The sequence below is a fragment of the Podarcis pityusensis genome, assembly GCF_964106645.2.
Source record: "Podarcis pityusensis genome assembly, chromosome: 9".
In the NCBI taxonomy this organism is placed as follows: Eukaryota; Metazoa; Chordata; class Lepidosauria; order Squamata; family Lacertidae; genus Podarcis; species Podarcis pityusensis.
The window spans coordinates 20,454,826-20,472,343 of record NC_138034.1 but is presented as its reverse complement, the minus strand read 5'-3'; the positions used below and the strand labels follow the sequence as shown (position 1 = coordinate 20,472,343).

Sequence of the window (17,518 nt, the reverse complement as noted above, 5' to 3'; positions counted from 1 at the left end):
GCCTCATACAACATAACAGTTATGGAAGATTTAGCTCATAGCTCAAAGGCGCAGCTATAGGCATTATTTAGAAAGTGTTGTTCATTTGATACCCAATGGTAGCAACACATTTCATTTGCTGTAGCCTCATGAAATCTACACACAGCAAACCACACTTACCTGTGATTAAATTTATGGCCAAATGAAACCCAGTCTTTGTCAATTAATACCTAGAATGAGAGAGGTATGTATAAGTAGCATGCAAAGAAGCTCACATGCATTTTTAAGAAAGCAGAAAAGTATCTTCACTGTTGGTTTAAGACAGGGATGGGGTACCTGTTTTCAGACTCCAACTATCATCAGCCCCAGCCAGCATGACCAGTGGCTAAGGATGATGGGAGTTGTAGTTCCAATGGGGAAAGTAGAAAAGAGGTGAGACCCGTGCTTTTTAGGCAAGAGTCAAGTGGAAGTGTGGATGAGCTTTCAGCTTAGACAATCCTGAGTGAATGGCCAAATGGCTGACTCAGCATAAGGGAGCTTTCATTGCTCCTATGCTACACTTGCTCTCACAGAAGCGCATAGAACCAAACCACTAGATAATTAAAAGTAGCTTTAAAATACTTTTAGTGTTAAGGAAACCTCTGCTATACTAAGCTAAGTAACTACAGAGCACATAGCTTGTTACAAGTCCCAGTTTTTTCTGCAAAAGCAAGCATGCTTACCATAAACCCTTTCATAGTTCTGTAATAAGGATCTAAAAGAAGGCTTGCTACAGAGCAAACCTGAGCTGTCCGGTCCCATCCGTCAGAACAGTGAACAAGAACGCTCACTCCTTCTTCAGCAACAGCCTAAAATACAGAGGAACATTGAAGAGATATATAGCCAATAAAATGCAGAGCAGTAACATTTCCATCGTTTGTGTGAAGTACATGAAACTGGTGCAGCCAACACAAAGAATGACTTGCTTGGATTTGCAAAGTTTCCAGCTACAGTTTCCCAGCATCTCTAGGTATTGCCTGGAAAGACCCTTGTCTGAAACATGTGCCTGTACAGCATAGACCAGGGGTGCAGACCAGCAGAGACCAGAGGTGGGGAATCTGTGACCTTCCATACGTTGTTGGACTCCAACTCCCACGAGTCCTTGTTGGCATGTCCACTGATCAGAGACAATGAAAGTTGTAGTCTAGCAGAATTTGGAGGGGCACAAGTTTCCCATCCCTGGTGTAAGCAAAACTTAGCTAGATGGACCAGTCATCTGACTCCATCTCAGGCAGCTTCTTATGTTCCAGTGTTACCAAACAAAGAACTCTGCAAGTCAACATAATGCACTGGGCAAATCTTGGCAGACGGCGGACAGCAATTATATATCTCGTCATATTTTGCTTCTGTCAGCTTTAGGGGTCACGCCCCGCTTGTCAAAATGTTCAAATCAGCTTATTGATCCTGTGTCAGGGGTTGACATGCTGTCCACAAAGGCTTTCACTGGTGCCTTTGGGCAGATGTCCCAGACTAGAAGATTTCATTTTTTTTTTTTTAAAAAAAGGTCTCTAGCTCATCTAGAAAGAAAGTTATGGAACAAAATGTGCAGGTACCGTCTAAGCAATTTCTGTGACATGAGAGTGAGGGTGGTATGGCTACCTTACATATTTTTTCTAGTACTGAAAAATGCTCCCTGTTGATATTAAACAGCAAGAGCATCAGTGTGTCTGTCAATATAGTGTGATCTCCGCAATCAGGACCAGCAGGACGTAGCTGACTTCCCATGGAAAGCATAAAGTTGTTGCAGGCAACCATCTCTCTTAATTTTGTGTTGTACCACATTGCTCGTGGAAGCCATTCTGTGACTGATGCCTCCAGAACGCTCTCAAAATGTGAGATATGGCCACCGGTCCAAAAAGGTTGGCAACCCCTGCTCTGTGTTCCCTGGTTGTTGGGAATGTGGTGTCAACAGCCACAGGTACACAGGACAGGTAATGGTAACTTGGGCAGGACAGAGTGGGCTACAGGGGCGCATGACACAATTTGTTTCAGTAACATGGTACCTGTTTGTTACAGAGCGACACCATCTACTTCCCTAGCCTCATTTGGGCCACATACATTTCTTATATAATAAATCCCTGAAGGCAGCAGCAAGTCAACAGCATAAAATCAGGTCTTCTGAATCAGCATTATCCCAATTTCTTTCTAAAAAGTACATACTGCACCTTAGCAATAAAGATGCCAGCATCCATGATGGCTTTGATATGCTTTAGCCAGCCTGAGTTCTCTAAACCCCAGAGGAAGTCACTCATCGAAGGAGATCTCAGCTCGCAAACTGCAAAATACACCAGCTTCAGTAAAGAACTCTGTTTATAGCCAGTTTTACATTATTGTCATTATTATTAATGTTTTTAAATTTGTATGCCGCCCTTCATCCGCAGATCCCACGGTGGTTCGCAACATAAAATTGCAACATAAAAACCACAAAATACATAAAATCCTAGAGTTGTAGAGTTGGAAGGGACCACAAGGGTTATCTAGTCCCATCCCTGCAACGCACAAATCTGTTGCCCAATGTAGGACTCAAACCCACAACCCTGAGATTGAGTCTCATGCTGTAACGACTGAGATATTGGAGAGGACATAGTAAAAGTAAGAACATTGTCTTTTCCAATACATAGCACATGAAAAAGGGGAATTCAAAAAAGGACTGGGAGCTGGTTCCCACATGCATAATCGTAGCTTTTAGCACAATTATATACAGGTATACCCAAAATAAATTTAACAGGGGTATACTGCCACATAAAGGAGCACAGCCTTCAGAGTCACAAGGATGACTTGGGAAAGGTGTGGATACACCTTTTTGTTGCCAGGACTGCCTAAATAGGTTTTCATTTTTCTTCAAATGCACACACTATAGAGTAATACAGAATCAATCTGCAATGAGCTTTTATTTTTGGAATGAAACCAGTTTCTCCGGAAGTGCTTTTCAGGGGCAGAAAATATGCAATAGATCTAGACTGTGTGAGGACTAATAATAAAAACAAACCCAAGTATTCAGTCTCCTTTGATTATGAAATACTGTAAGAGGTCATGTGTATACAATCTCACAAAGCTGCAGAATGCTTGCTTACACATCTAGGGACAAATTTGTTATGTGTATAACAAAGCCCAAATTTTATTTAAATGAAAAGCAGTGAAGGGAGGCAACGTGGGGGAGGGTTGCTTTTTACCCACCATGGGTGGTATTCAACCAAGCAGACAAACTGCAAATTGACCCTCATAGATAAAGTTTAAAAAAACAACAATGAAGGGGAAGCATTTTAACTTGCATTGATCAGATTTAATTTTTAGAAGCTGGGACTCAAATAGAAAGCCATTGTAATGAGTAGCATCATACATGTCATAAGCTAAAAGCTAGACACCCTGGGACGCGGGTGGCGCTGTGGGTTAAACCACAGAGCCTAGGGCTTGCCAATCAGAAGGTCGGCGGTTCGAATCCCAACGACGGGGTGAGTTCCCATTGCTTGGTCCCTGCTCCTGCCAACCTAGCAGTTCAAAAATATGAAGTGCAAGTAGATAAATAGGTACCGCTCCAGTGGGAAGGTAAACAGTGTTTCCGTGCACTGCTCTGGTTTGCCAGAAGTGGCTTAGTCATGCTGGCCACATGACCCGGAATGTATGCCGGCTCCCACGGCCAGTAAAGTGAGATGAGCGCCGCAACCCCAGAGTCGTCCACAACTGGACCTAACGGTCAGGGGTCCTGTTACCTTTAGAGACCCTAAAGCAATTCAACTAAAGCCAAAGAGAATGCCAGGAGAATGGTAGCTTGAAGGATTGAAGAGACGATAACCAAGTTGCAGAGCACCCAAGTTTAAGCCAGATCTGTCCCATAGTATTAAGCGCCCAAATTTTATCCCAGCTATGTGCAGCTAAAGGATCAGGAGTGATGTCGTTTGATGTGAAAGGGCCCAAGGTCCTGAAGAGCCACACCTGGTTGGAATAGGCCAAGAGTAGCCAATGTGGTCCTCTGAAGATTCTGTTGGACTCCAACTCCATCACTCCTGACCATTACCTATGTTGGCTGAGGGTTGGAGTCCAACAACATCATGTTGGCTATTCCTACAGTAGAAAATCCTGGCCAAATAAGCAAATATTCTGCAGGTACCTGTAAATTTGATGCTTGGACACATATGCCCTTACTTAACCCAGAGTCCTTTCAGCTAACCTTTCATCCAGTGATCTATCACATAAGGCCATTTTCAAAAATGGCATCTCACAGAACTCCTGATGGCCCACTGCTGACAGCAAGAAACCTGTCCAATGATTTATGTATCCATGCAGATGGGAGCACAAGCAATTAGCGGCTGGATTCAAACCGAGATGGCTGCCTCTTGTTTGCAAAGTGCAGGATAAAGTCAAAATAGAGCCTTCCTCCCATATCAGAATCAATATTTGCTCTCCACTTTACTGAGCAAAGTCCATAAAGTCCTAAATTATGGGCCTGCAACCATATAGACATCAAGAGAACTCCCACTGATGTGGAGTTCAACTGTGAGGAATTAAATAACTAAGCAAAAGCTCCATTAGATTGCATTGGCACCTTCATATCCGCACCAAAAAGCATTAATCTATAAAAAGGGTCTGCAAAGAGGAGAATCTGGGACAGATCTGGCCCTAAGCACAGGAGACAACCCTCAGGGGGTGGGTGTGTTTGTGTGTGACTCAAATATCTGGCAAGCTCAGCAACTCACAAGATGACCTTATTTCTCTTTCCAACAGGGAAAGCTGGTGGCTGGTGAGGAATGCAACCCTGTTAACTATGAATACTAGAGAAAGAGCTAATGACTGGTCCGATTTTTTAATTTACTTAATCAGGAAGCATAACAGAACCGAGGTGACTCAGCAAGTAGAGTATGAGACCCTTAATCTTAGGGTCGTGGGTTCGAAACCCACATTGGGCAAAAGGTTCCTGCATTGCAGGGGGTTGGACTAGATGACCCTCATGGTCCCTTCCAACTCTACAAGTGTACAGTTCTCATATTTGTATCCTGCCCTTACTCCAAAAGGCTGAGAATAGCATATGTGGATTAATCTCATTTCACCCTCACAATAAGCCTGTGAGATAGGTGAGCCTGAGAAATATGTCACATTGCTTCCCCCAAAGAATTCTGGGAACTGTAGTCTATTAGAGGTGCAGGAGCTGTAACTCTGTGATTCCCATGATTCTTCGGGGGGAAGCCATGTGCTTTAAATGTACGGTTTTGGTGTGCATCAGAGTGACTTGTTTAATGGAAATTCCCACACCCAAATTTTAGTATTCTGCAAACAACAGCTCTCTTCACACTACCCTTTCTGATATCGTATAAAGCACAAGTATGCACAGCTCATTTCATTCAGGTATGCACCCAGGAAATTTTGTCGTTTTGGAGCAGAGGGCAGACGTGCTCAGGTAGAGCAGAAGTCCCCAACCACTTTGGGCCCAGGAGCACATTTTGAAATCTACAGATCTGTCACGGGCATTACAAAATGCCTGCTTCACAGAAGAAAAACTGGTGATGCTCTCCACACACAAAAAAAACCCTTCAAGCAAATAAACAAAAAAGAAGGCAACGCCCTCCAATAAAAATAGGCTTCCTCCAAGTAACAAATAATAATAATAATAATAATAATAATAATAATAATAATAATGTAAATGGGCAGTGGCAGGGGCCGTCAGCAGATGCCAAGGGGGCTCTCTGCGGGTACCACTGTGTCTACCAGGACCACACTGGGGACAGGGCAAAGTCCACATTTTCAATATTTGTTGCTGAAACACAGAAGTACACACAGCAGATGACTGATCATTTTTAACCCTCTCCCCTCAGGATCTCGCTGCACCGAAAAGCACGTGTGAAAGATGGGAGAGGGCACAAGGCAAAAGCATAGATGAGGAAACACCCACAAAGTTTACCTTCCAGCATTTTTTGGAGACTGCTTCTCATGACATGGATGTTCTCAATACCTATGAACTGAAACTTGATGTTGGAGTAGTTGTCTTCATTCTCATATCCTTTCCCAGCTGCTCTGTTTGCCATTGCATTGAGCTGCAGAGGGGGAGTAAGAGAAGAAAGAAAAAACATCGAGCTGCAGAGGAGATCGTGCTCATTCTGCTATATGACAAAGGAACAGCATGCAATATATACAATAGCAAAAACACTTACAGGAGTATTTCACTCCACTGCATATCTACGTAGTTACAAAATACCACCTTTTAAACCTATTTGCACAGGGGGGAGGAGGGATCAGAGTAAAATTGGAGCTTTCTTTGACGTTTGAGCTGCGAAAACTAAGAGGCTTTTATATTTTTCAGCCCTCAGGTCTTTATTCCAACCTTACTCCGAGTGCTAATCAAGACGCACGCTCTGTGTTTTATCTTCACAATGACCCTAGAAGGTGGGTTAGGCTGAGAGCTAGTGACTTGCCCATGGTTCCCCAGTGAGCTTGGTGGCAGAGCGCGGATGTGAGCTCAGTGCTCTACAGACTAAATCATACACCCTAACTACTGTGCCAGAAATGGTTCTCAATTGTCATTACAACCCGCAGTGCAATTTGGGGTGGCAACACTTTGGAGCAATCAAATTTTGCAAGGATAGCTGGGTCCTCTGCCTACAGGCTGTCAGGGGCTAGACCATGAGTAGGCAAACTAAGGCCCCGGGGCTGGATCCAGGCCAATCACCTTCTCAATCAGGACTGACGTAGAATAGGGGAGACGAAGCGAGGGTGGGACTTACTTAGAGCAACGCCATTTCTAGAGAGAGACTGCATTCCTTTGTCTCTCGCTGTGATTATTGAACAAACTAATAGGTAATAACTCTTCCATTTTTTATCTGCTTCTTTGCTGCCACCGGGGGAGGGATCTGATTCCCCAAACCTGACACAGGAACACAACTGAATCTCAAACACACACACACACAATCCCTGTCAGTTAGGGCCAAACCACCTGGTGTTGGGACAGAAGTACCCACTTCTCATGGTCCCTAAACGTAACTTTTCAGTGGCTCCAATCCACAAGATATCCTCCTTGATACCCTGAAGAGCCACTGCAAATCAGCATCAACAATACTGTGCTAGAAAGACCAATAGCCTGACTCACTAGAAGGGAAATTCCTATGCTCCAATATGGACTACCATCCCAAACTTATCTGGGCTGTGATCGAGAGACCCAACTGGGATGCAAATTGGAAAGTAAGCCCCATTGAACTCAACAGGCTTACTTCTAAGTACATATATTTCTAGATTTGCACCCGTTCATTTTTCCTGGTGGCCACATCCATTGCGAAAATCAAGCCTGCTGCAATCCGCCGCCCCCCATGCTAGAAAGTGATGCTGAGAACTGGCTGTAACATATATTGATGGATGCTTATTTCGATGCAAATGGCGTCAGAAAACTAAAACAGCAGCTGCATCTTTGGGAGCAAAATAATCACGACGGCCTTTCCAACCAACAAAACATTTATACTTTTCTCTCAGCACCTATGATTGTGGTTAGCACCTACCCAGTCCTCGTGGCGTAATGCCCATTCCATATATTATGGTTGCCACTTTAAAAGGGGAGAGCATGAAAATAAAATACAATGGCTATTTCTTATCTAGTTGCATTAACATTTATTTTTGTGCTGTTGAAGCAAAGTCCGCTTTTAACATCACAATATATCCAGAAGATGGCACTATCTCTACAGTACCGCAGTGGATTTACATGAATATGCTGATTGGCTCTCAGATGTTGAATTTTTGATGGCCTGCGTTGATTTGCTAGGGTGAGTTAATTAGTAATAAACACTTTTTAAAAGTGAGGTAACTCAGGAAGTTTTATGATTTTGTAGGCACAGCACAGAAGAAAATTTTCAACTTACTGACAAAATAAGAAACTTTATCACAAGTTGAAGAGAGAAGAGACCCTTCCATCCTGGGCCCTTCTGCTTCCAATGTTAACTTTGTCAAATCTATCAGAGATAAGGATGCATCCTTATCTCAGATGCATTCAAAAAGAGAAATCAGTGGCAGATTTGCAGTTCTGACCACAGTGCAAGTAAACTGGGACAAAACTCACACCAGAATCCAATGCATTCTACTGCAGGTCTGAATGGCTTTCCTGATGATAGTTAAGTTCAAGGGCTCTTATTGTATTTATAGCATTGGTGTTATAGCAATTGCCCATAACCAAGTTAGAATGTTTGCTAGCATTCCGTGACAGCACAGAATGACCACCAGTCAAGTAATGGCACAATGTAGAGAGCTCATAGCCTCAGGCAGCTGTAAAATTATTCTGCTGCAAGTCTGTCTGTATTGACCTGTAGTGATCAGGTTTGAGACAAGTAGCTGGCAAAGGAGAGGAAGGGAGTCTGATTGTACTACCTGATACTTTCTACCTGGCATTAACTGGAGTTGGGGAGTCGGCTGCACAAGTTACTCTCTATCCACTGGTCTTTCAATGGAAAGCAAATCTTGCTGAACTGCCCCCCAATCAGGGAAGCTGGGAGTGCTCAACAATCTGGTGATGCCCATGACTACATGCTACAGCATTCTACTTCAAAAGTACTTTATTTTGCAATATGGAAGAAGAAATCAAATTGTGCGGTAGCCTTTGCCGGATATTTGAAAGAACACACATACAATAAGCTTGCATACTTCAGTGCTGGGCCATTCTCCTAAGATGCCGATTCTGCCACAATGTCAAGTCATGGAGCTACATGTAACATCCTCTGGGTCCAGTGCCCCCCCCCCCCCCCAGGCTTCAGTAACATATAATTTATAAAGCATAGCCTTAGGACTATTTGTTTGCTGTTCCTCTAACTCCAGAACTCACAACAAAAGAGCTAAGTAAAACCATATTTCCATCTTCTGAGATTTGTAGCAGCAAGTTCACAAGGCACTTCAAGGCCACCCAGTGCTATCCAACTCATTCAGATGACCTCTGACATACTTCTACAGGCATGCTATTGTAGATCTTCTGAGACGCGCCAGGCTGTAATCAGCATTAGCCACCACAAAATAAGCACATACACCACAGAGTACAAATTTTCTCACTTTTGGCCGTGTATCAACAACATAGATGAAATCACTTCCTGGATTTGCCTTCCTGATCGACTGAAGCATCTGTTCGTCTTCAAGGCATCGGGCACTGAAGCCCGAGAGAGGCTGGCTACTCCTGCATATGGAAGCCTGTGAGGAAACAAAAACAGAGACAGAAATATTCAAGTTAACACGTTTAGCTCGGCCAAAGGGAATTTACCATCTAGAAATGGAAAACAAACCCCCCAGACGCTTGCCACTTGAAAAGTAAAAATCTAGCCTATATCAGGGTTAAGCACAGAACCACTTTGTAAACCCCTTTGAGGTTTTCTACACTCAAGTGGTATATAAGTTTTATGAAATAAATAAATAAAATGAACCTCAACGAGGCTCTCTTCTTCTCCCCCTCCCCCAGCATATCTGCCGGTTTCAAGGAAGCACCTATTATGCACCTCAACTGCATTCCCACCCATGATTCAAGACCCAGGCAAAAGATTAATATCCCCAGAGGCTCTGTAAGAACTCTCTCCTTGTGCATCTCCCGACCCTTACGTTGCAGTTACTACAAATATATGAGGTTGTAGAAGTGCGTAAGTGATGCCTCCCCTCCAGTGCCTCCAGTGCTTCTCCCTCCAATGGGGAAGAGAGACTGACAGCACTTTTGCTTGTGTCCCCAAGTGAGAAGCTATGGAGCTTATTAAGGTGCATAGAGATGGAAGGGGCATTGCAGGTGATCAAATCCAACTCCCTGCTTGATGCAATTATCTTATTTATTTATTTATTATTCTATGTGCGGACAAAAGAAACAAAAAAGAATTGACAGTGTTAACAAAAGGAACCATAGCACACACAAAAAACCCATACCTCAAAAACACTCTAATGAACAATATATTTTAACCAAATTTCAAATGCATTTTCTTTGTTTATTTGATGCAATGATCATTTGTCCCTCATGGTTTTTAGCTAATAGAAAATGAAGAGTCAGTCCAAGTGAAATAAATCATTGAAAAGCTTTAGTCCCACACTTACGTTATTTTGCTTGTAGTAATATGAAAGTGCTGGGAAACGCCTCCTGCTGCGGAATTTAGAGCTTCCCATAATGATGTGGGCAGTGGCTGATTTTGGCACATACACTTCGGTGGGGTAAGAGTCACAGACCTGTCCAAAAGCAGAAGCAGAAGGAAATCAAGATGAGTTTCTTGAAGCAGAACATAGCATGATCTTCTGGAAGACTCACCTAAGGATAATTTCAAAGGGCCTCACAAATAGTCAAACTATATCTGTGCTCAGTATGCTTAAGAAAAAGCCAAGCAAAAAATAACTGAACGAAGTTTGAAAGCTTGCACTATCTCACATAAAACACAAATTCCATATTTCCTGAATAAGAGTGCTTTATATGTTAGACCTAGATGTTTTCCCATGCTCTGATGCACCACCCAAAACCCTTTCTGCATCCTCCTGAAAGCTTTCTGTTAAAGAACTCAAACATTCTGTTAAGTGAACTCAAAAATTTCCTTTACTTCCAGAAGCAGCACTCAATTGAATGATGGGGGGGAGCAAAGCAAACCATGATGAGATTGTGTCACACAGCTTCTTTGTACTCTGGCCCAGTTCAGACATCACAACGTTGCTCTAATAAATTATGGTTTATCAGCCAAATAACAAACCATGTGCCCATGCACTCCCACACTGCTCAACCACTATCCTCCTGTACCCAGCTTTGACGTTTATATACTGGTTTTTAAAACCACTTTCCCATAATGTCCAAAGAGAGGAAATGGTTTATTCTGGCAGTGTTTAAACCACAGTTTGGATGTCACAGGAAACTGTGGTTTAACAAGCCAAGGTGTAAGACCCAAAGCTGAGGGCATGAGAGAAGAGCACATGAGCACACAACTCCATAAACCATCATGCCTGAATTGGGTCACTTAGTTACCAGGCTAATGCAGGGATGGTAAGTGGTCACTGCTGTCCTTTGTGTTCCACATTATCAAGTACTGCACCTTTGGTTGCAGCAACTCACCCTGTAATCTCTATTGACATCACTGAGCTGCCAGTAATTATTTGGGACCCCCATCCGATTATATTCTTCCTTCATGTTTGTCAGATTCCAACCTTGCTCTCGCTCTTCTTTGTTTAGCTTGGGGTTGAAGGAAAAACAGTACAACTCTTCATATTTAACTGAAGGACAGGGAAAAAGAGACACACACACTATTTATCCATTTGATTTATTATTATTGCATCACAAACACCAACTTTTATTCGCTTAGCTATGCCAGCTGTCACATTTTTCAAAGATGATAACCAATGAAGCTTGCACTTCGTTAGGGAGGACTGCACTTGTGTATATGAATAATCCAGATGGGATTTCAAACAAGCTCTGTATGCTGTCTGTCCAGACACTTTACAGCCAAACTTTGCAGACAGCTAACCTTTTCCCTGATTGGGAGGGGAGGCAGGCAGGGTGTCTGATGTTAAGAGCTGCATTTCTTGCTCTTGTGTTTTATCCAGATTGCTTGTTCCGTTAGCAGCGTGTCATTTGATTCATTTGCTCAGACCACCGGTTTGATGTGCCATGCTTGCTCCATTTTTCTCCTACTGGTACTATGTAACTTGGGCTGCAAGAATACAGGTGGCCAGAGGCCAGTTGAGTGGCTCCGGAATGCACATCAGTACCACTCTACTGATGGAACAGGCCAATGGCCCATCGAGTCCAGCATATTGTTCTCACAGTGGCCGACCAGATGCCTATGGGAAGCTCTCAAGCAGGTCCTGAATGGAACAGTGCTCTCCCCACTTGTGATTCCAAGCAAATGGTATTCATACTGCCTCCTACAGTGAATGCATGTTGAGGCAGGATCCAAAGTCTCCTTGTACCTCATCATACTGCAGGACTAAAGAACTAAACCAGCCCTAGAGAGGGAAACCAAAACGCATTGTGTCAGGGAAATAAGAAAAAGCCATCTTCACTTCCTACGAGGCTCACATTGAGCCAGGAGGGCAACATGAAGTAGACATGAGCTCTGGCACGGATTCTCATGGAAAGACACTTCCATAGAACTGCTCTGCCCACCTATGACTTGGGCAGCAAATAAATAAAATTGGCCGATGAGCCCTGCAAATGCCATTAAAATTTTCACTTTCATTTTTAGATGGCATTTATTGTTTGAACACAAGCCAAGCAAACAAAAAATACCTGGACAATATAATTTTATCTTAGATATTTATGGCTCACCTTTGTATTCAACAACAGAAGACGCACAACAGGATGAAACAGATTTAAAGAGCAACTGCACACCAACACAATAACAACAAAATAAAGGAATACAACAAGTGTAATACAATTACTTAAAATAGTCATAACCAACTATTTTGAGTAAAAGTGTTCCGACAAGTCAACTGACAGCATTATGACCATCAGCTGATGAAGATCCCAACCCAGCTAAGTTGATGGCGTAAGGCACTATAATTCTACTATCCTTACTTTATTATTGCTAACTTTCCCCCACGTTTTATTCCCTCACTTAACTTCACATTTAAATAGGACTTAATTTCTGTACTACAAAGTGCACAGCCACTTTGGCGAGGTGGGGATCGGCTAAGCTACTGCCTCTTCTCTTTCCTTTGACCTTAAGAGGAAAAGAAAGTGTGTATCGCACACTCCGTTACGATGAAATAAGGGGGAGAGAGCACCTTAGCCAACTGTTTTATGTTCAGGAGGACTGACGCAGTTAGACTGTTATCTACAGGAAATGGCTTAGTAGATTACAGCAGCATCTTCCAGCAGAAACCTGACATCAGACTACCATTGGTCACCTGTGAACCCTACCACAGTGAAGGCAGATCCAGAAGCAAACAGAGAGAATTCAGCTTTGGTCCATCCTGTTCTATAACAGTAGGAAACAATTAACTGGATGTTATGGGTTAATCTCTTTCAAATGTTGTCATTGGGGGCAGGGTAGGGAGGCTTGCGGCAAGGCAAGGTACCAGTCACAGGTGACCTTCAGGTTCCTTCCTTCCCTACAATTTTATGAATTGATGTCCCATAAAATGGCCAGAACACAACTAACAAGATTGCCATGTGTGATAAACCCAAAGCAAATAAAGGGCTCTTGCAACAGCTAAGTCCCTTATACGCAGATGCTTGCAACATGCTCAGAATGGGAGGAGAGGTCTTCTTGTGGATCAGGAATTAGTTAAGTAGCAGGAAGCAGAAGGGAGGAATAAATGGACAGTTTTCCGAATGATGTAGAAAATGGAGTCCCTCAAGGATCAGCAATGGGCCATGTGCTTTTTAATTTGTTCATAAACAATCTCTAGCTAGGAGTGAGCTGTGAAGTTGTCAAGTTTGCTGATGATACTAAATTGTTTGGGGTTGTGAAAATGAAAAGAGATTGTGCTCCAAAAGAGCCTCTCCAAACTGAGTTAATGGGTGGTAAAATGGCAAATGAAGTCCCATGTAAACAAGTGTAAAGCAATACATGTCAGTGCAATAAATGAACGGTAGCTCCAGTTCCCAGGATTCTTTGGGGGAAGCCACAAGTTAAAGTGGAACAAATGTGCTTTACATGTATGGTGTGAAGTCTCTGCACCCTACGAAAGCTTCTCCAGTGTCATCCATAAAGAAGTAAAGTGAATCCATCTGTGTGAATCACTTGCCATATCAGGAACAGCCAGCCAAATTGGATTTGGCACTAGAAGTGTATCCAAGCACTGATGCCATCTTACTTCTCAAAAGCAAAACAGAAAAATCCTGCAGCACCTTAAAGGCAAAGAGTTGCAGACAACCTATGTCCCATTCAAAGTAGATCCATTAAAGTTAATGGCCATGACTAATTCAGGTCCACTACATTTCAATGGTTCTACTGTGAGCATAACGTAAAATACAACCCAAGCAAAATAAGGTGCCCTAAGTCTGTTATTTTTGCTGCAGAGACTAATATGCCTATATAGCACTATTGAAAAAACTTACTTCACTTTATTGCTTTCAATGGGATGCACAGTTAAATCAATAGTCAAGTGCATCTGGTTACACATAAATGCCCATTTTAAGTGTGACTAGAGCAGGATTAGAGTATGTAGATGGATACAACTAGTAATCTATGTTGTACAAAAGGAGTGCTGTATACAAGAAATGGAGAGGAAATTAATCCATAAACTTTCAGAACATTAAACCATAATTCAAAAAATAGATGAGGGCAGGGTTTGAACAGTTTCTGGAACTCAGACTTTTCTGCCTCCATCTGTTTATTGTCATGGCATGGGTTTATGTACACTGTTCCATCTGTTTATGTACATTGTTATATTTAACCTGGGGAAAAATATCTCAAGTAGAAAGATCTGGCTGGAATTTTGACGTGTATTTGTTCACCAGCGTCCAAAACGTGCATTAAAGTCATCCATTACACCGGCTCACATCACTGGCTAGGAGCTCTCACAGCTAGATCAAGTTAGAACAAACAACGTCCTATTTTCAGTTTAAGGCTTTATCAACAGTTCAGTCACAAAGTGTGAGGTGCAAAGCTTATTCATATTTGCAGGTTATTGGAAGTGCTTGACACAGTTGGCAGGAATGAGGAACATGGTGGGATGTCGCCAGAACCACCTGTCACAACCTAAGCAGAAAGAGTTCTCAAATCTTCCTCGAAAATACTTTTCCAGCCACTAAACCCTTACATATTTCATTGCTCACATTATTATTTCCTCAAAGGGGACTTTCTCCAGCCCCTTGATCATGTTGGTTTCCCCTTTCTACACCTTTTCCAGTCTACAAAATCCTTTGTTGTTTCTGCTGCAACACAGCTACACCTCTGAATATCTGTAAAAAGGAAACACCTTAGTGCTGTGCCAAAACTAAATTCAGGCCCAGTCTGCAGGTTTACAGAACAAGAGGATGAGAAATAAAGTTCTAAATCAGCTGTGTAAATGTGCTGATTGATATTAAAAGATTAATGGAGCTAAGTAGGAAAAAACTAAAAATAATAAAATGAAGGGTCCCTGTCCCATGGAACCTTACCTGCAAGGAGAAAGAGAAATAATGAAATAATGGCCAGAGAGTTATGGGCAAAACCAGAGATGAGCATAACCATGAATGGCTAAAGAGAAGAGAGATGAATGAAATGATCATCAAATGCTGAAAGGAGATGCCTTTTCTACAACTGTGCTATCAGATGGCACAGAGCTTTTTTGAAAGACAGCAAACAGATATTGCATTGTTTGTACACTGGGTGAAAGAGAACAGCCTCCTCAGCATCAGGTTGTTGTTTTTTTCCTTTTTCTTTTTACAAACTGCATGACAGCAATCCACCACAAGATAAATAAGAGAGAGCATTTGTTCAGGCTTAATTTCCAGATTGTATCCTTCTGAATTTCCATTCCATACCTGGGCGTGCCAGACGGATTAAAGATATGTAAACATCATGGCAATCTCTTTCTTGAGGCATGATGAACTGGATGTTCTGAAAATTCTTGCAGCGAATCAGCAAAGGACAACCAGTTGCCGCTGTAGCCTGCTTTTCGATAGAAGAGATTTGACTGTGAAGAACCTGAAAAGGAGAAACAACTTTTTTTACTGTGCGCTCTCTCTCTCTCTCTCTCTCTCTCTCTGTGTGTGTGTGTGTGTGTTAAGACACCTTGAACTCTGCCAAGGAAAAGTGGGGTGCAAATGTTTTAAATAAATAAATAAGAAATAAATGTTTTAAATAACCAAACAGCAACAAAACACTTGCAACTTTAAAAGAATACAACACAGCCCACTTTGACCATGTGCATTAATGCATGCAACGTTCCAATGTGAAAGAGGGAGCAAGGCATTGGAAAATACGCTGTTGTGAAGCAGAAGTAAGACAGAGTCTTGAACCAGTACATATGAGCTCTACATCAGCGTTGCGGTGAACTCCCCATAACGAAGAGCTGAAACTTACACGGTACATTCCACTTCCAGTCTGAAGCTCCCTGTTGACCAGGTAGGGTGGAAAAGTCCCCTGTCTGAAACCCTGCACAGTCACTGTCGGTCTGTAATGCTGCTGGACTATAACTTCCCCAAGACCCAGCCAGCATGGCGAATGGTCAGGGATGATGGGAGTCATGGTTCAGCAACATCTAAGTGGGCATAACGTTAGCTACCCCTGATGTAGACAATACCAAACTAGATGGACTCAGTGTAAGGCAGGTTCCCATGTTCCTAGATTTTGAGCTTTCTCTGGTAAATTTGCTGCCATCGCAACAAACTCAATGGTCTGGCTGTTCCTTATGCATACCCATTATGTTCTATGCATACATATAATCCAGTCTTGACTTAAAAGTCTGTGTACATTGCACACAGACTTTTAAAAATCAATGGAGAGGACAAATTAGCGAACTTTACGGGATGCATTCACAGATATATCCACTCCCTTTTAATTTGTTCGGCATACGTTTGTAGGGCATTTTGCAGTTATAAAAATAAAACCAGAGTTGTAGAAATTACTTTCATAGGATTCACAGAGCTGTAATATAGAAATTGCCATACCCACGTCTCTTTACGGGTGTCTGACTCATTTTCTACAAAGATCACATGAGTGGCTGTTAGATACAGTGTCCCTAATGCAGCCCTTTTGGAAGATATTCCATCAATCAAGCGGACATTTTCCACCTAAAAGAGAGAGAGAGAGAGAGCATAACCAAGCAGTTCAATACTTCCAATAAAATAAAAAAATAAAAAATTCTACAAAATTCTATGAAACTGGTTTTCTGTTGAAAGAAACCATTTATGTTAAACATGCCAATCTTTTTCCACTGTTTAAAAGTAGCAAGATGAAAGAGACTAGAAGACATAGAAAAGAATATTAATTTTACATCCCAAATTTACTTTTCGTTTATGTATTTTCTTTGTTATTTGCTTATAAGGCTTACATTAAACAATATGCAAATTAAAAATACCATCCAACATTAAAAACAAACTGACATAAAATGTATCAAACTATATATAAAACCAATTGTGGCAAGATTTATTTATTAATACAGAGTCAAAGATACAAACTAGAAAGAACATAATCGAAGTAAAGTCAGTAGTTTTCAAACAAATACAGTGGTGCCCCGCAAGACGAACGCCTCGCAAGACGGAAAACCCGCTAGACGAAAGGGTTTTCCGTTTTGGAGGCGCTTCGCAAAACGAATTTCCCTATGGGCTTGCTTCGCAAGACGAAAGCCCATAGGGAAATCTCCGGGACAGCGGGGAAGCGCAGCGCGTCTTCCCCACTGTCCTCGGACCTCCTCCACCCCCCCGCCCGGCATCGGAACAAAGCTCCGATGCCGGGCGGGGGGGGGGAATGCCTCCTCCCGCCGCCCGGCATCGGAACGAAGCTCCGATGCCGGGGGGGGGGGGAAGAACGCCTCCTCCCCCCCCGCCCGGCATCGGAACGAAGCTCCGATGCCGGGCGGGGGGGGAACGCCTCCTCCCCCCCGCCCGGCATCGGAACGAAGCTCCGATGCCGGGCGGCGGGGGGGAACGCCTCCTGCCCCCGCC

The 17,518-nt window shown here is 42.7% G+C and overlaps 1 protein-coding gene across 1 annotated transcript in view; it reads right to left on the bottom strand.

The window, feature by feature from the left end:
* Positions 1–17,518, bottom strand: part of MTMR7 (myotubularin related protein 7) — a 40,737-nt gene that overhangs the window by 12,972 nt on the left and 10,247 nt on the right. Inside the window, exons 2-10 of the mRNA XM_081019990.1 lie at positions 16,523–16,645; positions 15,395–15,557; positions 11,036–11,193; positions 10,042–10,170; positions 9,028–9,162; positions 5,912–6,044; positions 2,184–2,293; positions 702–827; positions 160–209 (exon numbers count right to left, since the gene is read on the bottom strand). Coding sequence (XP_080876116.1) covers positions 160–209; positions 702–827; positions 2,184–2,293; positions 5,912–6,044; positions 9,028–9,162; positions 10,042–10,170; positions 11,036–11,193; positions 15,395–15,557; positions 16,523–16,645 — 1,127 coding nt within the window. The remainder of the gene's footprint in view (positions 1–159; positions 210–701; positions 828–2,183; positions 2,294–5,911; positions 6,045–9,027; positions 9,163–10,041; positions 10,171–11,035; positions 11,194–15,394; positions 15,558–16,522; positions 16,646–17,518) is intronic.